The sequence below is a fragment of the Trichosurus vulpecula genome, chromosome 8, assembly GCF_011100635.1.
Source record: "Trichosurus vulpecula isolate mTriVul1 chromosome 8, mTriVul1.pri, whole genome shotgun sequence".
NCBI classification, from domain to species: domain Eukaryota; kingdom Metazoa; phylum Chordata; class Mammalia; order Diprotodontia; family Phalangeridae; genus Trichosurus; species Trichosurus vulpecula.
This window is the reverse complement of record NC_050580.1, coordinates 89,798,014-89,820,718: the sequence shown is the minus strand read 5'-3', so window position 1 is coordinate 89,820,718 and position 22,705 is coordinate 89,798,014. Positions and strand designations below refer to the sequence as shown.

The 22,705-nt window shown below is 40.7% G+C and overlaps 1 protein-coding gene across 8 annotated transcripts in view; it reads left to right on the top strand.

Moving 5' to 3' along the window:
• TACC2 (transforming acidic coiled-coil containing protein 2) overlaps positions 1-22,705 on the top strand; it is a 311,227-nt gene that overhangs the window by 238,359 nt on the left and 50,163 nt on the right. For all 8 annotated transcript variants that reach the window (XM_036734240.1, XM_036734243.1, XM_036734241.1 and 5 more), the window contains one exon: positions 17,319-18,636. In XM_036734240.1, coding sequence (XP_036590135.1) covers positions 17,319-18,636 — 1,318 coding nt within the window. The remainder of the gene's footprint in view (positions 1-17,318; positions 18,637-22,705) is intronic.

Genomic DNA, 22,705 nt, shown 5'->3' with positions numbered 1-22,705 from the left:
TCTTCTGATCCATAATAGTGGCGGTTTTTAACACTAAGTATTCTGTTAGCTATCCTCAGTTGCTATAGTGAAGCAGACCTCCTTGAGTTCTTCTTCAGGGGAGTTCTTACCCTTAGTCTTGTTCACTTAGATAATTAGCAGAGAGGACAGTAAGAATCCAGTAGCAGCGTTGGGCTGTGAGAGTTGGACTATAAGGGAAGGTGAGCACCTCAGACTAGACACTTTTGAATTGTGGTGCTGGAGAAGACTTTTGGGAGTCTTTTAGACAGCAAGGAGACCAAATCAGTCAATACTTACAGAAACTAACTCACACAATTCGTTGGAAGGGCAGATACTGAAGCTGAAGCTTAAATACTTTGGCTGCAGAATGAGAAGACAAGATTCATTGTTGGGAAAGATTGAAGGCAAAAGGAGAAAGGAAAGATGAGGTGGATAGAGAGTGTCATGGAAACAACGATCATGAACTTGGATAGACTTTGAGAGACAGTGAAGGATAGAAGGGTCTGGTGCACTATGGTCCATGGGGTTGTGAAGAGTCAGGCACAACTCAATGACTGAAGTACAGTCACAGCATACCTATGGCTTTGCCCAACTTACAAATATTTCAGGGGGCAGCTAGGTGGCACAGTGAGTAGAGCACCCACCCTGGAGTCAGGAGGACCTGAGTTCAAATCCGGCCTCAGACACTTGACACATGTACTAGCTGTGTGACCTTGGGCAAGTCACTCAACCCCCATTGCCCTGCCTTCCCCCCTCCAAAAACAAAAACAAAAAAATACAAATATTTCAGAGTCAGCATTTCAGTAGGAATGGGGAAAGGATAAGGGCAAAAGGCTACAGAACGAAAGCTCCATATTTTAAAGTGAAATTGATGGAATGGGTGCTAAAAGGTTTAACTCCCTCCATCCAGAGAGAATGAGGTTTATTTATTCCTTGACTTTATCTATAACCCTTGGTCATCTCCCACACATCATAAAAACCTGCTAGACAGCAACATGGCATGGGTTAATCATTAAAAACATTGACTCAAAGCCCATTTTACCACTGTCTTTTCTCTCTGTCGGGGTTTTTGAGGTTTATATGTTCCTGAAGCCTTGCCCTCATCAGCCTATGAAAAATGATGGCCCACCAGAGCACCAACAATATTCCCAATGGCTTTCAGGTTTCTTTTAATGCTCCTGTAATCTAATTGATTTATAACAGTGTGACCACAGAGTGCAAGGCCCCAGATTCCTTTTCATGGATGGTGCAGAGGAGAGATCCCGTTTCCATACACACTGCTGTTCTCTGACGTTTTCTTCCAAAGAACAGGGATGTTTAATAGGTTAGGAGGAGATGACAAAGCACAGTACACAGTATACCATCCATTGGTGTCCCTGAAGGAGATGAAGAAAGGTTAGGTGCCCAACAGGGCTCTTGCTGAAGTGGGAGGAGGGTTGGGCAGTTTCTGTCAGAGAAGGAGAAAAGGAGAGGGAGGCTAATTATGGGGAGTGAAGAATTCACATTTTACGACCTTGTTAACATGTATGCAGGGACCGTATGACATCCTTACACTATTGTGATTTACTGCATTAAAACCAAACTTCAGATAGCACTCACCATAAAGCAAGGTTCTCTCTCCTTTATGGGTTGGCCTTTTGATCATCAATGCTTTTTACCCACTACCATTAAATCTGAGGCTACTTCACTCCTGGAGTCAAGCCAGCGCCAGACACAGTCATAACTATTTCAGTAGTTTGTTCTTCGCAAAGGTTATTCTGACCCCAGAGTGGGAGCAGTGAATGGAAGATGCAAAGAGGCAGATTTAAGTTTGATAAGGGAAAAGCATTTCCCCCCCTAACAATTAGAACCAAAGTGGAATCAGTTGCCTCAGGATAGTCCTTGGAAGTCAAAGGGTGAATTACCAGTTGCTGGGGATGCTGTTTAATGGGGATATTGTTGAGGTTTGGATTGTAGTAGATGGCCTCTGATGTTCCCTTCCATCTCTGTAATTCTGTTTAGAATATGTTGCTAGTTGGGGGAGTAGATAGAGCTCTGGACTTTGAATTGAGAAGACCTGAGTTCAAATTCTGCCACAGCCACTAATTAGTTGTGTGACCCTGGACAAGTCAGTTAACCCCTGTCTGATTCAATTTCCTCATCTGTAAAGTGTAGCTAATAATAATAATAATACCTACCTCTTAGCATTGTGAGGACTAAATGACAATTTTTATAAAGTGTTTTACAAACCTTACAGTGTTAGATATAAATGTCATTGTTATAATTGTTGGTTATTCACCAAGGAGCTCCTCCTTTCTGTCTTATTATTTGATCCTTTGGTGGATGCATTATGTCATACTCATGAGTACTCCCTTCATGCATGCTGATTGCAGCCCATTCATGCCACATCTCCTGTTTCATGTGACCTCCCATAAATCCTCTATAAAGGGCCTATCCATTTTGCTGGAAGCCTTCCTCTGAGCTCTTAACTATTTCATAGACACCAGTGAAGAACTCTAGTCATCTGTCATTTATCTCTTCTTTCCTACATGGCTAGTCTCCCTTTCTCCAAATGTTCATTTCACTGGGGATCTTTAATTACCACTTCTAGATAAATCATCATTGGTCATATGCTGCTATTGAAATGGTATGCAACCCGTTAAACTCAGAAGTAACCCCCCAAATTACCCATTGTGCTCTTGCCTTCACCCTATCAAAACCTGTTCTTAGAAATTGTCTGAACCTTGTTTACTTAAGATGTAAATGTTTGATAACAGCTCAAAATGTCATGGGTGGAGAGAGATCTGCATTTAACTAGAATCAAAACCTTCTGCTAAGGAGGGAGCTCTTTGGGTAGATTTTCAAGCATTCCCAAGTGCAGATGGAGGAATATTCTTTGTGGGCCATTACCTGCCCCCCCCGTTCCTGTGAGTTCCCAAGTGTACCCCTTTTCCCACCCCCACACACTCCCTCTGCCTTTCTGCTTTGGAGGGTCTGGCCCCCTCGTTTCCACTGACTGGTGAGACCAGGTGCATTGGGAGATACATAAATGTCTGTAAGATTTATGATCCTATTCAGCCCAGTCTGCTGTTAGTGAATCAGTTGTTTCCTTCCTAGCTTTAACATTCTGTGGTCTTACAGTACTAAGGAAGGACTTATTAGTCAGGAGGCAGCCAGAAGGGAAATGGAGAGAAAGCAGAATAATATTAAGTTGTCTTTGCCGCAGCTGTCCTATATGCCCAGGAGGCCAGATAACACACAGCACCTGTCACGGAGACTCAGGGAATATTATCTCTGGCACTGTTCATTCATTGCTTCAAAGGCTATGATTATCAATTATGATAATGACTATCAATAACCCAAAGCTATGCAAATGGAATTTCTGGGGGATGCTGGACTTGAATGCAAAGCCAATACCAGCACGACCTCCATTTTACCTCAGAAATAGCTACCATTTATATAGCGCTTTAAGGTTTGTAAAGTTTAGTACATATCTTGTTTCATTTGGTCCTTGTGGCAGATTTGTGAGGTAGGTACTATTGTCAGTATGCCCATTTTACAGAGGAAGAAACTGAGTGAGTGTCAGGGGGGTTAATTCACTTGCATAGGATCATGTAGCTAGTAAGTGTCTAAGGTAGCATCTGAACAGATGTTCCTGATTCTGAGCAGAATTCTATCATATCACCTAGCCGTCCCAGTGATCCATGACCTCAGAATGTATAATGAGGATATTCTCTTTTCTGGCTTTCACGAATAAACTCTATATGTTTCTCTGGTTGTAGAAACCCCTCCCTTAGAGCCATGAGCTTCCAAGTATATCCCATACCATTTCACAAACCCCTCTTATGTGAGGGCCAGCCTTTATCATCTGAGAAGCTTGTTACCTAGGGAAGGTTTTTTTGACTCTCCTTGGCATATAATTTCTTCTTATTGTGATTCTATAAAATGATAGAAATCAGACCCTAACTACCAGCCCCCCCTCACATCCCCACTCCTTGGATCCCATTTCTTAAATGTATAAAAACTGAATAACTTACAGGAAGCAATAAAACTAATTACAATTGGCCTTCGTGTAGCACTTTAAAGTTTATGGACCACTTTTCCTGTATCATTTTACGGGATCCTCACAACTATCCTATGGGGCACATTTAAAAAAAAACAAACAAACCTCTTTTTGCTGTTGTTCAGTCGTTTTAATTGTGTCTGAGTCTTGTGAGTCCATTTGGGGTTTTCTTGGCAAAGGTACTAGAATGGTTTGCCATTTCCTTCTCCATCTCCTTTTATAGATGAGGAAACTGAGGCAAACAGAATTAAATGACTTGCCCAGGGTCACAGAGCTACTAAGTGTCTCAGGTCAGATTTGAATTCATGAAGATGAGCCATCTTGACTCCATGCCCAGGGCTCTATGCGCCACCTAACAGCCCTAGGTATCTAGGTATTATCACCTAGAAATGATAGAAAGAGTCTTGACGTGAATTTGAATGCCAGCTCAAGTCCCATAAGTTTTCTGGGCCTCTCCTTCCTAATCTTTAAAATGAAGGCTTTGAACTAGATGACCTTTAGCTTCCCTTCCAGCTCTAGATTCTGTGATCCTACAAACTGCATTATAACAATTTTTGAGGCAACTAGGTGGCATAGTGGCGCTAGAATGCTAGATTTAGATTCACAGAGACCTGAGTTCAAATGTGGCCTCAGACTCGAAATAGCTCGGTATCCCTGGGCAAGTCACTTAACTCTGTTTGCTTCTGTTTCGTTATCTGTAAAATGTGGATAGTAATAGCACTTATCTCCCTGGGTTATTATAAGGACAAATGAGATAATATTTGTAAAGAGCCTTGAGAACCTTAAAGCATTATATGAATGCTATTAATATTATAATTGTTATTCTTAATAATAGTAATAATGAGTCAAAATTCTACGGAGTTGAGCTTTTTTTTTTTTCATTCCAAAATGATGCTCAAGGATCTTCCTTGCCCCATGGTAAAAATAGCAAGATTTTAAAAATCTTTTTAAAAAATCTTTTAAAGATATTTTTAAGACGTTAAAACTCTTCTTGCCATCAGTATTAATGATAAGAACATGATTTGGGCTGTACAAGATGGTGAGCTAGAGCATGGCATGAGTAGATTCTGGATCATGCAAACAGAAAGTATTACTGAATAATGTTTTATTTAGAAGTAATTGATCTAAATAATTTTGAGACTTTTCAAATATATACTCACATTTAAATAGCTGCAGTAGGAGGTTATTTGCATGGTCAGAAAATGGAACTTTCTTTTTTGAATATTAGATCATTATTTTAGAAATAGAATATTATTGAATAATTTCCTTACACAGCTTTAACTTATTCTGAGAGATATTAATTTTATTTATAAATTCTTTATCATAAGCTTTATCAAATATTAACTATTTCGCTTAGCAAATGTTTACATTTCAACGAACTTATTTCAACCCATAATGTGTCATAACTTGTGAGTCCCATCTTAATTTTCATCAGGATTCTTTCTCCATTGTCCATAGATAGCCATCGTCAAAGTATTCTCTCTTCTTCTGCTTCTGCTTTCTTCACTTTGCCAAAGGTCCTAAAAACATAAAGATCTTTTGAGATACCTTTGTATCTTTCAGACTTGTCCATCTTAGTTTTTATTATTTTCTGTATTCCATTCAATCAAGGCACCGCAACATATGCAGCCATTCCACCATTGTTGGACATTAGATCACTTCGAATTCTCTCTCTCTCTCCTTCCCTCCCTCTCCCTCTCTACCTGTCTATCTGTTGTTCAGTTATTTCAGTCATGTCTGACTCTTTGTGACCCCCTTTGGGGTTTTCTTGCCAGAGGTACTGGAATAGTTTATCATTTCCTTCTCCATCTCATTTTACAGATGAGGAAACTGAGGCAAGCAGGGTGAGGTGACATATCCAGAGTCACACAGATAGTAAGTGTCTGAGACCAGATTTGAACTCAGGAAGATGAGTCTTCCTGACTCCTGGTTTGGCTCTCTACATACTGCCCTATTTATTTATTCATTAATTCATTTATTTGTTTATTTTTTTATTCAGCAATTACAAATGGCTGCTATGAATATATTTGAACAGAGAGCCCTTTTTTTCTTCTTGCTAACATATTTAAGGTATGTTCCCAATAATAGGCTTATTGGGGATGCCTACAGTGTCGTAGAATTGGAGAGCTAGAGAGAGTCCAGGCCTCTCACTTTATAGATGGGAAAGCTGGACCACAGAGAAATGAAGTGGCTTGCTCAGTGGCAGACCCAGCACCAGCACCTGGGTCTCTTGACTTCAGGACTATTACTCTTTCAACCACGCTGTGCTTTGAGTAGAAGTGAGCACTAGATTTCGAATCAATCAAACATTGTGGCCAAGTAGAGAAGTCAATTGTCAGTAGAAGTGGATTTATGTGATATGTGCGTAGATTGCTTCTATGACTCTTGACCAGATGCGCAATCCTGTTCCTGCAGATGGTGTGTGGTGGGAAAGGTGAGAATCTCGGCTGGTAAGAAGAGCTCTAATAAACCACAAATCGGAGGGTGATAGATCTGCCATTGGAGAAAAGAAAAAAAATCAATCGGATCACATGAGTTACACATTATTAGCATTGAATAAAGTAGAGTAGAAATTGGGGCTTAACTTTCTTCCTTTTCCCAGGGTTCCTGCAAGTTTTCCAAGTGTTTGAAATTAACCACACACTTTCCTTAAAGCCATAAATATTTATTTCTACATTCTGCTCATCTCCAGATACGGAGGTGATTGGAGTGAAAACTCAGGCATTTGTTTTTTCTTTTTTGGACATGGCTAACACAGGAATTTGTCTTCCTTAACTATATGTATTTGTAACAGGTTTTATTTTTCAACAGGAGGAGGGGAAGGTAGGAGGAAAAAAATTCAGGTTTGAAAAGAAATCGAATTAAGAGCATTTTTTTCTGGTAGTAGAAAATCCCTAACTTATCTTTCAGAATGCAAGGTACATAAGCTGGCTCATTCATCATACCTAGAGCAGAAGGCATTTATGACAAAAGACACACCACAGAATGTTAGCTCCTTGAAAGCAGGGATCATTGGGATCAGAGAGAGAGAGAGAGAGAGAGAGAGAGAGTGAGTGTGTGTGTGTGTGTGTGTGTGTGTGTGTGTATGTGTTTGTGTGTGTGTAAACTCTGAGTCTAGTGCAGTATCTGGCACATAGTTGGTACTTTATTTTATATGGGGAGGAAAGTGGAACCATTCATTCAACAAGTATTTGCTAAGCATCTATCATGCACTGTGCTGATACAAAGAAATGAAATAAATATATATGGGTGTTTGTTGATGGTATTGGTGAGAAACCGGGGATCAAATTCTGACACTCTTGTTTAGAATTACACTTAGAATGCCACAGTTTAAATTTCCATTTCTATGAGGACTTCTTCTTATAGGGGAAGCTAGGTGCATAGTGGATATAGTTTCTAGGTAGGAAGACCTGATTTTAATTCTCCCTCAGACACTTTCACTAGCTGTGTGACCCTGGGCAAGTCACTTAACTTTCTCATCATCAGTTTCCTCACCTGTAAAATAGGAATATTGGTGACACCTGTATGTAAAGCACTCTGCAAACCCTGAAGTCCTATGTAATTGCTAGTTATTCTTACATGTTTCATCTAAACAAAATATTAATAGGTCATTATCACACCAAAATGAAGCATTTAGAGTGACATCCTCCGAGCATTTCTAGTCACACATTTAAAATGTGTTTGTAGTGTATGATGACTTAATTAATGGATGTCAGGTCCAGACAAGAAAATCATGGCAAGCTGCTGAGCAGCTTTTGTTCTTGGGGATAAAAATGAACAGATGGCTAAGTGTAATATCCGCCAAGCCCTGTGTGATTCAGAGGTGCGCTGCTGCTTCATTTTCGGCAGGGTGGGGGGCAGTGGTCCTAGATGCTTCCTACGTATCTCTTCACCTGTCTAGCTTAATGGACTAAAATCCTCAATTATATTTCACTTTCCTACATTATTCAACGAACAGTTATTAAGCACCTTGCTAGACTTTGGGAGAAAATTCAATTTAATAAATATTTATTAAGCACCTAGTATGTGCCAGGCACTGTTCTAAATGCTGGGAATACAAATAAGGAAAGAAAGACAGTGTCCGCCCTTAAGTGTTGAGGTCAGATTTTGGGAGAGCGGTTTAGGTGCAAAAGAATTCACTTAGACCTTCTCTGTAGCCATTGGGAACTTTATTATGTGAAAGCTACACATGCCTCCTTTAGCAAGAAATCTAAGTGAGACCCCGATATTTGGGAGAGTTATGCTTATATAGAGGTGTCAGAATGATGATGTTGTTTTAGAGGTTTTTATGGGGGTTAGAGATTAAAGACACAGGACAAAAAGGATTTTATGACATAGGATGAGGGAGACAGGGAATTTTTTATGGTTTAAATATTTAAGGACAGGGCGGGGGGGACACAGGTTAAAGATCAAAGGACACAGGGAACACAGGATAAGGGAGACAAAAGTAATTCTTTTGATACAGGTTAAGGAGAAGTGTTATGGTATTTTAAGATAAGGGGAAAATAACTTTAGGATGTCCCCAAGTTACAGAATAAGCTACGGGGCTTCACAAAGTACTGGAAAAACAACCCTTAATATTCTGCTTCACCCTTGGGGCACCGTTTGTATCCACAAAGAGTTAACAGTCTAATGGGGTAAGACAAGATACAAGATAAAACTAGAATGGGGAGAGAGGACAGGACACCAGGAAGTAACTGGCTTGGGGCATCTTGTTCTGAGGAGTTGAGACCAAGCAAAGCTGCAAAAGCAAAGTGGAGTGATATATGCAGTCCAGGTTCTGCCCTCTATAAAGGAAGGCTTTGGGTGGAGTTTGGTGCTCCGCCTTCCAGCCCTCCAGGCAGAGGGGAAAGGAGACTGGAAGTTGGGAGTGTATCCAGGGTTGAGTAAAACAGAATGAGGAGGAAATTTCTGGTGATCAGCTAATCCTGGGAGGGGCATCTTGTTCTTGAGACCTAGCTAAATTCTGGAGCTTACAGTCTTAGAAAAAGACACAGACAGATGAGGTGCAAAATGAGATGCTACCCTCTGGATTTGACCTTCAGAGACCACCCTTTCCCATCTTCTTCCCCAAATTCATTCAGATTTAGAACCCCTCCCAGGGCTCTGCTGTTTGACTGGTGAGTACAAATTCCCATACCTACTAAATCTAGCCATCCCCACATCATGTTTCATATTCCATCCACCCACTCTGAGAAACTTGTCCTGTCACTGTGTGTGGTTTGTTTTCACTTCCTCACATGCCCAAACTCCCATCTTTTTACCTCTTGCTATAAGGGAATATTAGTGAAATCACTGTGAAGGTGGCCTCTAGAAAGGGCATGACAATCAACTGCCTTCCCTGTGGCTCCAATCCCAGTCCCTCTGACTCCCCAGACCAGAACTCCTTTTGCTGACCGCTCCCCTCTATAGATGTTGTCTCTGTATGTGACAGCGCATGCTCCCTAGGGCCAAAGGCTGCCCTCCTTTGTATTTGTAACCCCAGTGCTTGGCACACAATAAGCTCCTCATAAATGCTTATTCATTCATTCATATTCGAGATCTAGGCATGAGGGAAAGCTGTGCTCAGGAAATGGCAATCTGAAATGAATTAATACTTCAGTAGGCAAAAAAAACCCTCTAGGCTTCTGAAGCAATGTAAACAAAGGAAAGGTGTTTGAGAATGTGGTTCATCTTTGGGTTGCAGAGAACAGTCCATTGTGACTGGAGAAGAGTGTGCATACAGCTGCTTGGCAGGTCTGTTTCTTCTCCTGTCTGATCACCAGCCCACGACTGCTCATTTCTTTTTTCTTACCTTTGTTAATGTCCCTTTCACTAATATGCTCTCCCCTGCTCCTGCTTGCCTGTCTAGACAACAAATGGTAGAGGCAAGTGTCCTGTGAAAGGAAAAGGAAAGAAGGAAGGGAGGGGAGGAGGAAGGAAGGGAAGGAAAGGAGAAAGGGAGGGAAGAAGGAAAGAAGGGAGGGAGGAAGGGAGGAAGGAAGGAAAGAAGGAAGAAAGGGAGGAAGGGAGGGAAGAAGGAAGGAAGGAAGGGAGAAAGGGAGGGAGGAAGGAAGGGAAGAAGGAAGGAAGAAAGGCAGGGAGGGAGGAAGAAAGGGAGGAAGGAAGGAAAGGAGGGAGGGAGGAAGGGAAGGAAAGAGAGAAGAGAGAAAGAAAGAGAAAAAGAGAGAAAAAAAGAGAGGAGAGGGGAAATAAAAAGAGAAAGAACAGAGCTTGCAAATTGTAAGCCAGTGAGTTGACTCCAATTCCTGGCAAAACTATATAGTATATTATTAAAAGGGCAGTGAGTGAATATCTAGAAAAAAAGAAGCCTTCATCAGATTAAACCAACATTCTTTCAACAAGAACAAATCTTACCAGCCTAATCTTTCCCTTTTTGACAGGGTCACTAAAGTGGCAGGTCAGGGGAATGCTGTCCATATAGTTTACCTGGCTTTTAGCAAAGCATATGATAAAGCCTCTCATGCTGTTCTTGTAAAAAAGATGGAGAGATGTGGACTAGATGTTGGTACCGTTAGGTGGATTCACAAATGTCTAAACCAGGGGCAGGGAACCTGTGGCCTCAAAGCCACATGTGACGTACTAGGACCTTAAGTGCAGCCCTTCGACTGAATCTAAATTTCACAGCCCAGGTCTAAACAGTCAAACTCAAAGAGTAGTGATTGATGTATGACTCAGTATCACTTAGAAAGGAGGTCCATAGTGGGGTGCCCTAGGGCTCTGAGCTTGGCCCTGAGGTATTCATTAGTTTTTCAATGATTTGATCAAGATGTAGGTGGTGTGTTTATCAGGTTTACTGATGAGGCACAGCTGGGAGGGATAGCCAACAAGCTAGATGGCAGTGATGACCCAAAAGTATCTTGACAAGTTAGAACATCGCTCTGAATAAAATAAGATGAAATTTAGTAGGGATAAATTCAAAACTCCTATGCTTGAGTAAAAAAAAAAACCAACTCAGATTCACAAATAAAACATGGGAGGCATGGCTACATAACAGTTTGTCTGAAGATGATCTGTGGAGTTATAGTCTCTTGTAAGTTCAATACGAGTCAATGGGTTCTAGAGTCTGCCAATGCTAACACAACATTGGACCCCATTAAGAAAACCATAGCATCCAGTGTGGGGAAGGTGATAGTACTGCAGTACTTTGTCTTGATTTGACACCCCTGGAGTTCAGTTCAGGGCACTGCATTTTAGCAAGGACATTGCAAAAGTAGCCAGGTGGCTCAGGACCTGGAAGACCTGATTTCAAATCCAGCCTCAGATACCTACTGGCTGTGTGTGTCTTGGCGAATCATTTACTCGCCATCTTCCTCAAGTTCCTGAACAGTAAGATGAGAATAATAATAGCACCTACCTCCCCAGTGTTCAGGTCACTTAACCTCTGTCTGCCTCAGTTTCCTTAACTATAAAATGAGGATTGTTATGAGGATCAAATGAGATAACATTTGCAAAGCACCTAGCACAATGCCCGGCACATAGTAGGGGCTTAATGAATGTTTTTCCCCTTCCATTAAAGTGAAGACCATCCATAGAAGGCCAACCAGGATGGTAGAGAGCCTTGAGAATTGGCAGCATGAGCTGTCGAATCTATGGACATTTAACCTGGAATAGAGAAGATATAAGGGGTACACCATAGCTGTCTTCAAGAATTTGATAGGTTGTCATGTGGAAAAGTGAATTTAAGCATATCTTCAAAATACTTTAACAAATATGAGCCAGATCTTTCCAGAAGTTTGTTGTAGAAATGGTAAATGCTCCACCTTGAGGCATAGTAATGGCATCCCGGAGTTAATTACAGCCTGTAGTAAATCAACTTACCCCCAGAGGGCAGAATTTGGAGCAACGGGTAAGACTTTAATTGAAACAAATTTTAACTTGATCTACTTAAAAGAGAGATATTTAAGAGTACACTGGCCTACCCCTGGAGGTGACGAGTTCCCCCACACTGTAGGTGTCAAAGCAAAGACTGGATGACCATTTGTTGGGGGTATTGTTGAGGACTCTTTTCCAGGCATGGGTTGGACCAGATGACTTCTGAAGGTTGATTTCAAATCTGAGATTCAATTTTTCTGTGAAATCTTGTCTTAAAGGCCTTATTTCAATCCTGCTTCCTCCATTGTTCTTTCTTTTAATGCAGTTTTTATTTTTCTCATTAACTCAGTTTTATTTTTTTCCATTTAAAAATTGATAATCTTTTTTTCTCTCTTATCACCACTATTTCCTAATATATTCCCTTCACTGAATCCTCCTTTGTAGAGGGGGAAAAAAATAGTTAAACAGAACTGATGGAACCCCCAAATGTGATAGCAATGCAACATTCTGCACTTGTAGTCTCCCACCTCTCTACTGAGAGGAGAGATACGGGTTTCAGCCTTTGCTCTCTGGAATCCACAGAGTTCATTGCAATTAATCTGAGTTCTCTTGCCTTTTAGTGTTTCCTTTGCATTATTGTAATCGTTGCATATTTTATCTTCTTTTGGTTTTCTCTGAATTGCTTTGTATAAATTTTCCAATGTTTTTCTGAATTCCCAGTATTCATTAGTTTAATGGTACGATAATATTCCATTACATACATAGGTTACAATTTGTTTAGCCATTCTCTGATCGATATGTAGCCTCTGTGTTTCTAGGTGTTTTTTTTCTTTCATTATGTCAGAGCAAATGAGTATTTTGTTATACGTGGGGCCTTTGTTTCTTTCCACGTTGACCTCAATGGGATATATTCCAAGTAGTGGTATGTCTGGGTCAAAAGGCATGAAAAATTTAGTGAATTTTCTCACATAATTATAAATTGTTTTCCCAAATGATTAGACTAATTCACAGCTCCACCTCCACTCTGTTGGTCTTCTTGTCTTCTCACTTCTCTTCTAAAATTGGCTAATTCCATTTTTGAGTTTCCCTTTCAAAAATTCCCTGTTCACTTTTAATCAGTAGCACACAGTTTAGCATTTAATATTTCTCTAATCCTTTCAAATGCATAATTCGTCCCGGCCCCTAATTAGATTATAAAGTCTAGGAGAGCAAGAACTGGGTCATAATACTTTTTAATTTCTGTGTAGGTACTTAATATTTTGTTGCTGGTCAGTTGATTGACTCAGTGATTTAGAGTTGTGTTTAGAATTGGAAGAGGGAGGAAGAAGATGCTAAAGCTTGAATTCATTAACGTTCCTTTCCATATCACTGAAGAAACAAAAATTATAAGGGAAATCAGTAACTAATATGAATTTAAGCATATCCTCAAAATACTTTAATAAACATGAACTAGATTTTTCCAGCTGTTTAATATAGAAATGAGAACTACTCCACCTTGAGGCATAGTAAAACCAGCTTGTCGTAATATAAATGAGAATTTACCTTGATTATTTAAAATCAGCTAGGGGTAGCTGGGTAACACAGTCAATAGAATTTCAGGTCCAGAGTCAAGAAGACTCATCTTTGTGAGTTCAAATCCAGCCTTAGATACTTTCTAGCTGTGTGACCCTGGGCAAGTCACTGCTTCAGTTCCTTGTCTATAAAATGAGGTGGATGGCAAACCATGCCAGTATCTTTGTCAAGAAAACCCCAAATGGAGTCTCAAAGAGTCAGACACAAGTGGAACAACAACAAAATTCAAATTGAACAGCCACCATTTATCACATGCTTACTATAGAAAGACACTGTTCTAGGCACTTAGGGATACTGAGATCAAACATGTCATAGTCCCTATCCACAAGGAGCTTCCATTCTTCTGGAAGGAAGTGAGGGATCTGAGCTTCACAGAGATAAATAGTACAAATTAGGATGTGATGGGATCAAAACAAAATTCCAAATGAAATTCTCTACTAACATTTGAAGTGATGAGAAAACACTTCAAGCTGTGTCTGTTAGTCCACAAGCATCAATTAAGTGCTTACCATGTGCCAGGCACTGTGCTAAGGGCTGAGATAGAAACAAAAGCAAAAAATGAAACAAAACATGGAGCTCACATTCTCAGGATGAAGGAAGAGTCGGGATTAATAAAGCTTTCTTGGAGGTGGTATTATTTGAGGTGGGCCTTGAAAGAAGAGGAGGCATCAGAAAGGCTAAGATGAAGCTAATGACTCTCCCTCTTAGAATTCCTATAATGTAGAACAAGTTATTTTTATACAACATAAGGCAAATATCTATGTACCATTAAATAGATCTTTAGCGCTCAAAGCTCTTCTCAATAAATCTAAGTATAATATGTTTCTTCTCAAAAGAGTAACATTAAATTAAAAAAAACTTTATCTGGAGATAAAAATTTTCAGTGATTAGAATTTATACTTCTCCTAATGTAAAGGTGATTTTTATACTTCTCCTAACAAAACTGGATCATGGAACCAGAGATTTTCAGAGCTCAACTGTAGACTAACCCTGTCCCGACATAACTTTTTCCTTATTCTGACTCTTTTAATTCTTATGTATTCAGTCAGCATCATGCTATGCCGGGCATTCAGTAACACTTCATTTACTTAGAGGTCACTTTTTTTTTTGTTGAACACTTAGTGACCCAGAACAACTGTAACAAACTCCGAAGAGTGACTGTTCAAATCAGTGACAGAAATAGCTGAAACTAAGCAAAGATGTGAAGATGACACTATGAACGCTGGAATCACTGACCACAAGGAAAGGACTTTCATTGGCCAGTAATATTTGTAGGTGGTGAAAAGCATGGTCCACATAGCAGGGACACGGAGAAAATAAATAGAGAAAACAATAGGCAAGAGACAAGAGTGTGACACACAGGAGGAAGGCTGCTTATCCAATAGGCAGAAAAGATAAATCTGGGGAAGGAGATGAGGGAAAGACAATAGTCTCTCAGAGATAACTTCAAGCTTCCTGGTTGATTGGACCAATGGTGGTACGAGGTAGCATGGAATAAGGAAGTGAGCCACAGATCCACTGAGCAGCATAAAAAATAATTGCTAAAAATGAGTAACTGTGGTTATGGAGACCGAAGAAATATCCACTGGGCCAGCAGAGCAGTTCAGTGTCAAGATAGAATGAATTATGTGCTTTTCAGTAGCCCCTGAAGGCATTGCTGTTAGTGGCAAATACACGTATCACTATTCCTAATAATGATTGTGAGACATCTAGAAAGGGGTACATTGTGTTCAGCATATTCTTTACTAAGACAAAGAAATGTATAATGTATTTTTAGAAAAAAAAAGGCTATTTTATTTTTTAAAAGTTTTAGTGATTAACAGAGGGGGAAAATTATGCATCCAGAATCCACCATCCAACCAACCATTCCATAAAACTGAGGCATCGCTGTGCATTTTCTTGGGCTTGTTCTGCAGTTGTTTCAGGTATTCAGGTATAGGTTGGGCCCGTGTTATCTCCAGGAGCTAGATTATATATTTCTTTTGGGTAGGAGTTGTGTAAACAACCAGTAGACTGATATATGCAATGCTAAACCACTAGCTTGATTTTGGGGTCTGTTTTTTATTACTGAACTGTCTGAATTGACCATTTTTCTCATATTGTATTGACACAGCCAAAGGTACACTCCACATTGGACTGTTGACTCTCGTGTGACCATCTTCTCCTTTCTTCTGTTTTATCTTGTGACTATACATCTACATATTTACCTTTGGGAGGTGGTGTGGTATTTTTGACCAATACCAATACTGAGAAATTTGCAAGAGGCTTAAAAAAAATCCACCTTTTCTCAGGTTGCGTGGCCGAGAGCTGACAAAGTTTGTCACCTGCGCATGACCGTGTAGGGTTGGATGCATCCAAGGACCATCCTCACCCACTTTAAGCTAACCTTGTCTGATTCAGATCAGCTGGACCCAAATGTGGAAAGTTGGAATTGGCTACAAGGAACATTTTATTTGGATTTTCTGGGCTGGGGTCTAATGGAATGATAATTATTTTTACTGTTGGGTAGCCGTCATGTTACATTTGGAATCTGCTAAGCTTCATTGCTAATCTGTCCTACTGGACATTGGATTAATAATGATTCTCCCATGAGCTTGTCCATCTGCACAGAACAGATATTTTTAATTGTGGGAGTTTTCACTGATAGTAAGTGCAATTTGTGGTTATCTTTGCTCCCAAGAGAAGTTAGGCCATATGGTTGGAGGACCATTATAGCTTCAGGTTATGTTATGTATGTGTATAAAAGAATACAGCTTTCCTGATATTTCATGATAGAGCTAAAGCATGTTAATTCTCGGTCTGTCATTTCCATAGCCTATTCCCTTGCTTCCCTTCTTTCCCACACCAACCTTGTGGCCCTCCTATTAAATTATTCTTTGAAAGGACTAAACTAGGAGATTTTCCCAAGATGATACGGAAAAATATAGAGATTCCCCCCTTTTAGTATACAATATCACTTTTACCCCAAATGGGTATGCATTGGCAAAGAACAGTGAGTCTACAAATTTTTTTGGTGTTGATTTCAAACTTGTCTCTTTCCCTAAATAAAGAAAATTAGAGATTTCTCTAAGGTTAGTACTTGTATAAATTGAATTTTTAGTATGGGGAAAACACTTTAACATGGTGATATGGGAAGAGAGGACCAATGTGTATATTATAAGGAGGTTAGAGAAGGTCATTTTTATATACAATTATATTTTAGAGGACAAGATTTTGTCTCTCGGCATCTTAAGCTATGTGATAGTAAACCGAATAATAAGATTCTCCCATTAAAAATTAAGGTCATTACAATATTTCAGTAGTTCCTGGGAAACATTACTAAAGTGGAGGTCATCATGCTCCAATTTAGAAAAAAATTAATCCATATTACGTGTTCCTGGGGCTAATTGTAGGTACATTAAGTACCCCCAATTTCAAAGAGAGGTTCACATGGCTGCAGATAGAAGCCTCTCAGGACTCCTTGGGCTCTAGCTTACTGTTTAGAAATTACTTGATCCATTTTTTTAGTGTGGAAACCCCAATATAATCTCTTCTCTCTTATGACTAGGTATACAGCTATGGGATATCTGAACTAGAAAAATATACTTTTTCAGATTGCTAGACACAAATTCAGTAGTTTCTTGGGGGGGCAATTCATTGTTTCTTCTCTTTAGAACTTGCTTAAAATTGTTCATTTATTAATTTGGAAAAATGGAATCTCAAGATCTTGGAGGCCAACCCGGTAGGCATCCAGTGAGCCCCTGAAAAGAGCTGTACCCCCCTTTTAGCTGATGCTATTGCTTTGGAATTTCCTTACTAGCTCTGAAAACTTAGAACTCTGACTGAGGGAAAGGAGAAGTCAATGTTGAACATCTCCTTAAATGTGACCTATTTGTCTCTGTTCCCATAGGGCTGTGTTCTGAGACCGTCTCCATCGCAGATGTGCCGCATAGTGAATCAGTGGAAGGAAGCCCTTTCCGTCCTCCATCACATTCTTTCTCCACCGTCTTTGACGAAGACAAACCAATAGCCAGCAGTGGGACGTACAACTTAGACTTCGATAACATCGAGGTGGTAGATACTTTACAGACCTTGGAACCTAGCTCCTCAGATGCCAAGAATCGGGACTCCAAAGTGAATGTCCGGAGAAAATCGACAGATTCTGTCCCAGTCTCCAAATCTACCTTATCCCGATCTCTCAGTTTGCAAGCTAGTGACTTTGATGGTGCTGGTGGTCCCTCTCAGGAGAATAACGAGGCAGGGGCAGTAGCAACTGATGCATACAGCACGGGTACAACCAGTGCTTCTAGTACCCTTAAGAGAACTAAAAAACCCAGGCCCCCTTCCTTAAAAAAGAAACAGACCACCAAAAAACCCACAGAAACACCACTGGTAAAAGAAGCGCAACAAGACCCTGTGGAAGAGAGTCCTGTTATCAGTGAGGAAAACCCAGTATCTGAAACAAAAACTGAATTGGGTAAGATAGAAGGTTCAGGACCAGAGCTGTCAGAGGAGGGCCCACTGGAGACTACTGCTGGATCCAAAGCATCCTATCCCCTGGACCCTGATAGTGCAGAAGGGGATATTCCACCCAATACAGGCAGCAGCAAAGTACAGAACTCACCCCCGATTGGGAAAAAGACATTGCCTCTGGCCACAGCCCCAGAGGCCGTGGAGGTGACCCCATCTGACACTGGAGGGCAGGAGAACTCCCCAGCCAAAGGGCTCTCTGTAAGGCTGGAGTTTGACTATTCTGAAGATAAAGGCAGTTGGGACGACCAACTAGAAAACCCCCCTCCTCCCAAAAAGATAGGTAAAAAGCCAGTTGCCAAGATGCCACTAAGGAGGCCAAAGACTAAAAAGACGGTGGAAAAACTTGATAATGCTCCTGCCTCACCCACTAAGTCCCCTGTTGACCCTAATGAAATCCCTATCTCCAAAGGTTCCTATACCTTTGATATAGATAAATGGGATGATCCCAACTTTAACCCCTTTTCTTCCACTACAAAAATACAAGAGTCTCCCAAACTGCCCCAACAGACATACAACTTTGATGCCGACATCTGCGATGATTCTATTGACCCTTTTAAGACATCTTCTAAGATCTCTAGCTCACCTTCTAAGTCCCCAGCTTCTTTTGAGATCCCAGCCAATGCTGTTGAAACAAATGGAGTGGATGGAGACAACCTAAACAAACCTGCAAAGAAAAAAAAGACGCCGCTAAAGACGTAAGTTCAAGGGTAGAGTTGGATCAGGATTTTGGAGCGGGTAGCGGGTAGTAGAGTGATTCTCATCTTGGTGCCTGGATACATTTATGAAGGCTTTTGGCCTGACCACCAATCATTATAGAAATGACATTGGACAGGGAGAATATCTTGTCCTGTTCTTTGCAGCAATTGTCATGGCACTTTCCCAATCACGTAAAGGATGCACATCTAAGAACTACCATCAAGAGATTCCTTAAAGGTTGGATCCCTGAGCTTTTGTCTTAATAAGTTGGTGTTTTTAAGATTTTTTTTATTTTTGGCTAGGGTCCTCACCCTCATTTGTATGATAGGTGATGTCTTTACGTAAGACAAACACTGAATCCTTTAGAAACGAAACAATTTCTCTCTGCAGTAGGTTCTGAGAGAAAAACTTTATCACCTTTACCTATGCGCCCTCTTAGCCATTCCATGTATAAATTTGTTTCCTGGAGTGGTTTAGTGTCCAGGATGCCCAGACATATTCATTATCTGTAAAATGCTAGTAACATTTTTTTTTGCAGTGGTTTTTCTCTGAGGAGAAGCCAAGGCACCATCTCTGTTATGGACCCAGCTGTTAAACTTAATTCACTCTCTAAAAAATTCACTATTGCCCCTTGGATTTCTAGGACTAGCACCTTGACACCTTCTTACCCTAAAGTCCTTTGCAATCAAAAATTCAAAACTCCAGTTGCCCAAGTAGAACAAATGAAACTTTAAAGGAAGGAACAATCTTGGCCAAATTCTGTCAGACTATTAAAAATAACTACTAGAGATTATGAACTTTTAAATTTAGATTTATGTTGAATATGGTGAGCTCTCTAGGCAACTCTGTAAGACTACAAGTTATAGAGAGGGGTTGGTCCTGCATTGGTAGAGACATTGCTTATTGTGTAGTGAATAGATTGGGAGTCAGGGAAACCTGGGTTCAGATACTATCTCAGGTAGTAGTAGGACTAGTAGTAGTGGTAGTGGTACTGTTGGTGGTGGTGGTGGTAGTAGGAATAATAATAATACTGCCATCACCACTACCACCACTACCACTACTACTACCACCACTACTACTACTACTACTTCTACCACTAATACTGTTACTACCACTACTACAGCTACAGCTACTTAGCTAAGACTTTACACACACTGCTTTAAGGTTTGCGAAGTGTTTTATAAGTATTACCTAATTTTATCCTCACAACAATCCTGGGGGTTAGGTGTTGTTATCCCCAGTTTACAGATGAGGAAACTGAGGCATATATAGGTTAAGTGATTTGCCCACTTACAGCTAGTGACTGAGTCCAGATTTGATGTCAAGTCTTCCTGACTCCAAGTCAGCCTGTGCCACCTAACTGCCTAGCAGCGTGACCTCAGGCAAGTCACATTTCTGTACCTCAGTTTCCTCACCTATAAAATGGGAGGGGGGTTATACTCAATGGCCTCTAAGGTCCCTTCTATCACTATATCCATGATCCTGGAAATCATGGGCTCATTTTTAATCACTCCCCCTAAGAGGAATTCATGGGTAACTCCTGTGACATGTATTCCAGAATCAGAGGCCAGCTGGCACCTTAGTAAAGGTATTGAATGTACATCTAATGCTGTTGTCTGCTTAGCAGCCTTGAACCTCTCCTCCAGTGGGGTTTCAGGCCTGGAACCTTTGCAGATTTCACAATTCTTCTGTGTCCAGTCATCACACTGCGCAGCCACAGAACAAAGGACAGCTGCTGGCCTCTATCTGCCCACTTAGCCTGCTCAGCTTGCGGTCTGAGCCATGCCCAGGATTTAACACTGGAGAGGGACTCAGAAGGTCTCAGGAGGACTGTATTTAGATCTAAGAGGAGACAGCCTTGAGATCGCCTTCGGCAGTAGAGCAGGATCAGACAAGCTGGGAAACAGATTATGATGTTTCCTATCTCTGTTTACCCAAACACGCCTTTTTTTAGAGAATTACTCAGAACCCCTGGCAGGAGTCTTTGTGCCCCAAGCTGCAAATGGAAGGAAGGCATGTTCTTGTCATTTGAAATGCCTGACCCTGATGCTCTTCATTTCTTTTGGGGGAAGGGAGCATTTTTGGCGAGGAGAGGAAAGGATAAGGGATCCATGGAACTGACATAAGCTAAAAGAAAACTTATTTGTGCATCATCTTATTATCCCATTCCCACTACTGATCTCCTTGAGAGCTTGTGGGCATGTGTTGCCAAGTCAACAAGTCCAGCCAACATGCATTATTAAGCATCTACTATGTGCCAGGCATTGAAGCTACCACAAGAGGCCAAAAAAAAAAGCAGGCTAAAACAAGATGGAACTATTCTAAGCAGTTTCTCACTCCTACCTCCTGAGTATCATTTCCTGTATGCACACACTCTCTCTATGGCTTGGGAAATGCCCTAAAGATCTGCGGAGAAATACCAGAAGGCTTAAATCAAGACCTTCCCAGAGAAGCCCCCCTCCTCCCACAACCTTGAATGTTGTAGTTTTTCCAGCGGTCTCTACAGTGGATGGTGATTTTTTTCCCTAACACGTTAATAACCAGTTGTCTGCAGATTTATCTTTTTTGTCAGTTCCTTCTGTCTGTCTCTCTTTTTCTTTGTCTTTTTTGTCTTAGGATGGTAGAAGATGTGATGTCTGTATGTTCTCTGTTGTAAGTAAACTTAATGGAATCAGATTCTTATGCTAAAAAGGGCTTCCTCTCTTCACCCCCATCTCTCATCCCCATTTGTTTCTGGCTTCTGTGCTCTCCTTGTTTACAATTCATGGCTGCTCCATACATATTTCTATGGCATGATGGGGAATTATGGGGCATGGGGCTTCACATTAGTGGGAGTCATTTTTTCATTTGTCGTGATTAGCACAAGTGACATTGCTTGCCTGCTTCTTGGGAGTGAAACTTTTTTCTCCCCATATTTGATGTCATCATGTGAACCTTCACTCTTATTTTTTTCTTTGCATTTTTTTCCCTTTCATTATCAATTGGATGGGTGAAAGATTGCTTTGGATAACACCGTGGCTCAATTTACCACTATCCACCAAAATTTGAATCCATAGATTTGGGTTCATAGCCATGGGTAGGGTTTGTTCTTGCTAATGGACAGAGTTGAAATGTTTTAGTAATTTCAAACTGATACAAAATTCACAGTGCCAGAAGGTGCTGAGCCCTCAGGCCAGAAATCTTTTTTTTCTTCTTTCTTTCTAAATATGGTGTGCACGGATGTTAGAGCAATCCACAGCCCTTCATACATTCCCCTCCTTGTTTTTGAAGACACTGACAGGCTGTCAGTTGGAATGCATCTTTGGCATCCATGCACGGTCACACTAGGCTTTGATAAAAGCGGAGATGACCGATTCTCAGCTGTTGCTGCTATGCCCTGGCCCACAGAGCTCTATCAAACAGCTCAGGTGTGGAGAAGAGGGAGGCAGCTTCTCTTCCTTCCCTTCCTTAATAATGAAAACCAGCATGATCTTAAGCAAATATCTTGCAATCCCCATGCAAAGCCCTGGGGGAGGATGCTTGCTTTATCTGGTTCTCTTATGCTAAAGGGACTTCTGCTAATCCTTCAGAAACACTTCTAAGATATAAAGAATATGCATATATAATAGGTATATTTATATCCCTGAAAAATATATATGCAGATCTTTCTTTTGACTGCTCTCAGGGAAAGCGCTGTTGCTCTAGTTTCTTATTTTTAATATAACAATGCCATTGTTGGGATATTTTGGTTGAAAGAAAGTGAAGAACTTGATTGCCAGAAGTCACACCTAAGAAAAGGGGGGGTGAGTTAAAAAGGGATTAGGATGAACAGAGCAATCACTTCCCTCGTGTAATCACAGTCTGACACTTAGGTGTGTATATAACAATGTTTCTTAAGGCTGTGTCACAGAATATGAAAACTGACCCTCTACTTACTTAAAAATGGCCTGACCTCGTTACCCAAGCGATTTTGTATTAATGTATTATTCTCTACTTCCTGGATTCTTTCCTTATCTCTAGCCATCTCCCAATACTCTGAGAGATGTCATTTTTGGCTCTCCCTCCTCCTAACTTACACAGTACTGGTCT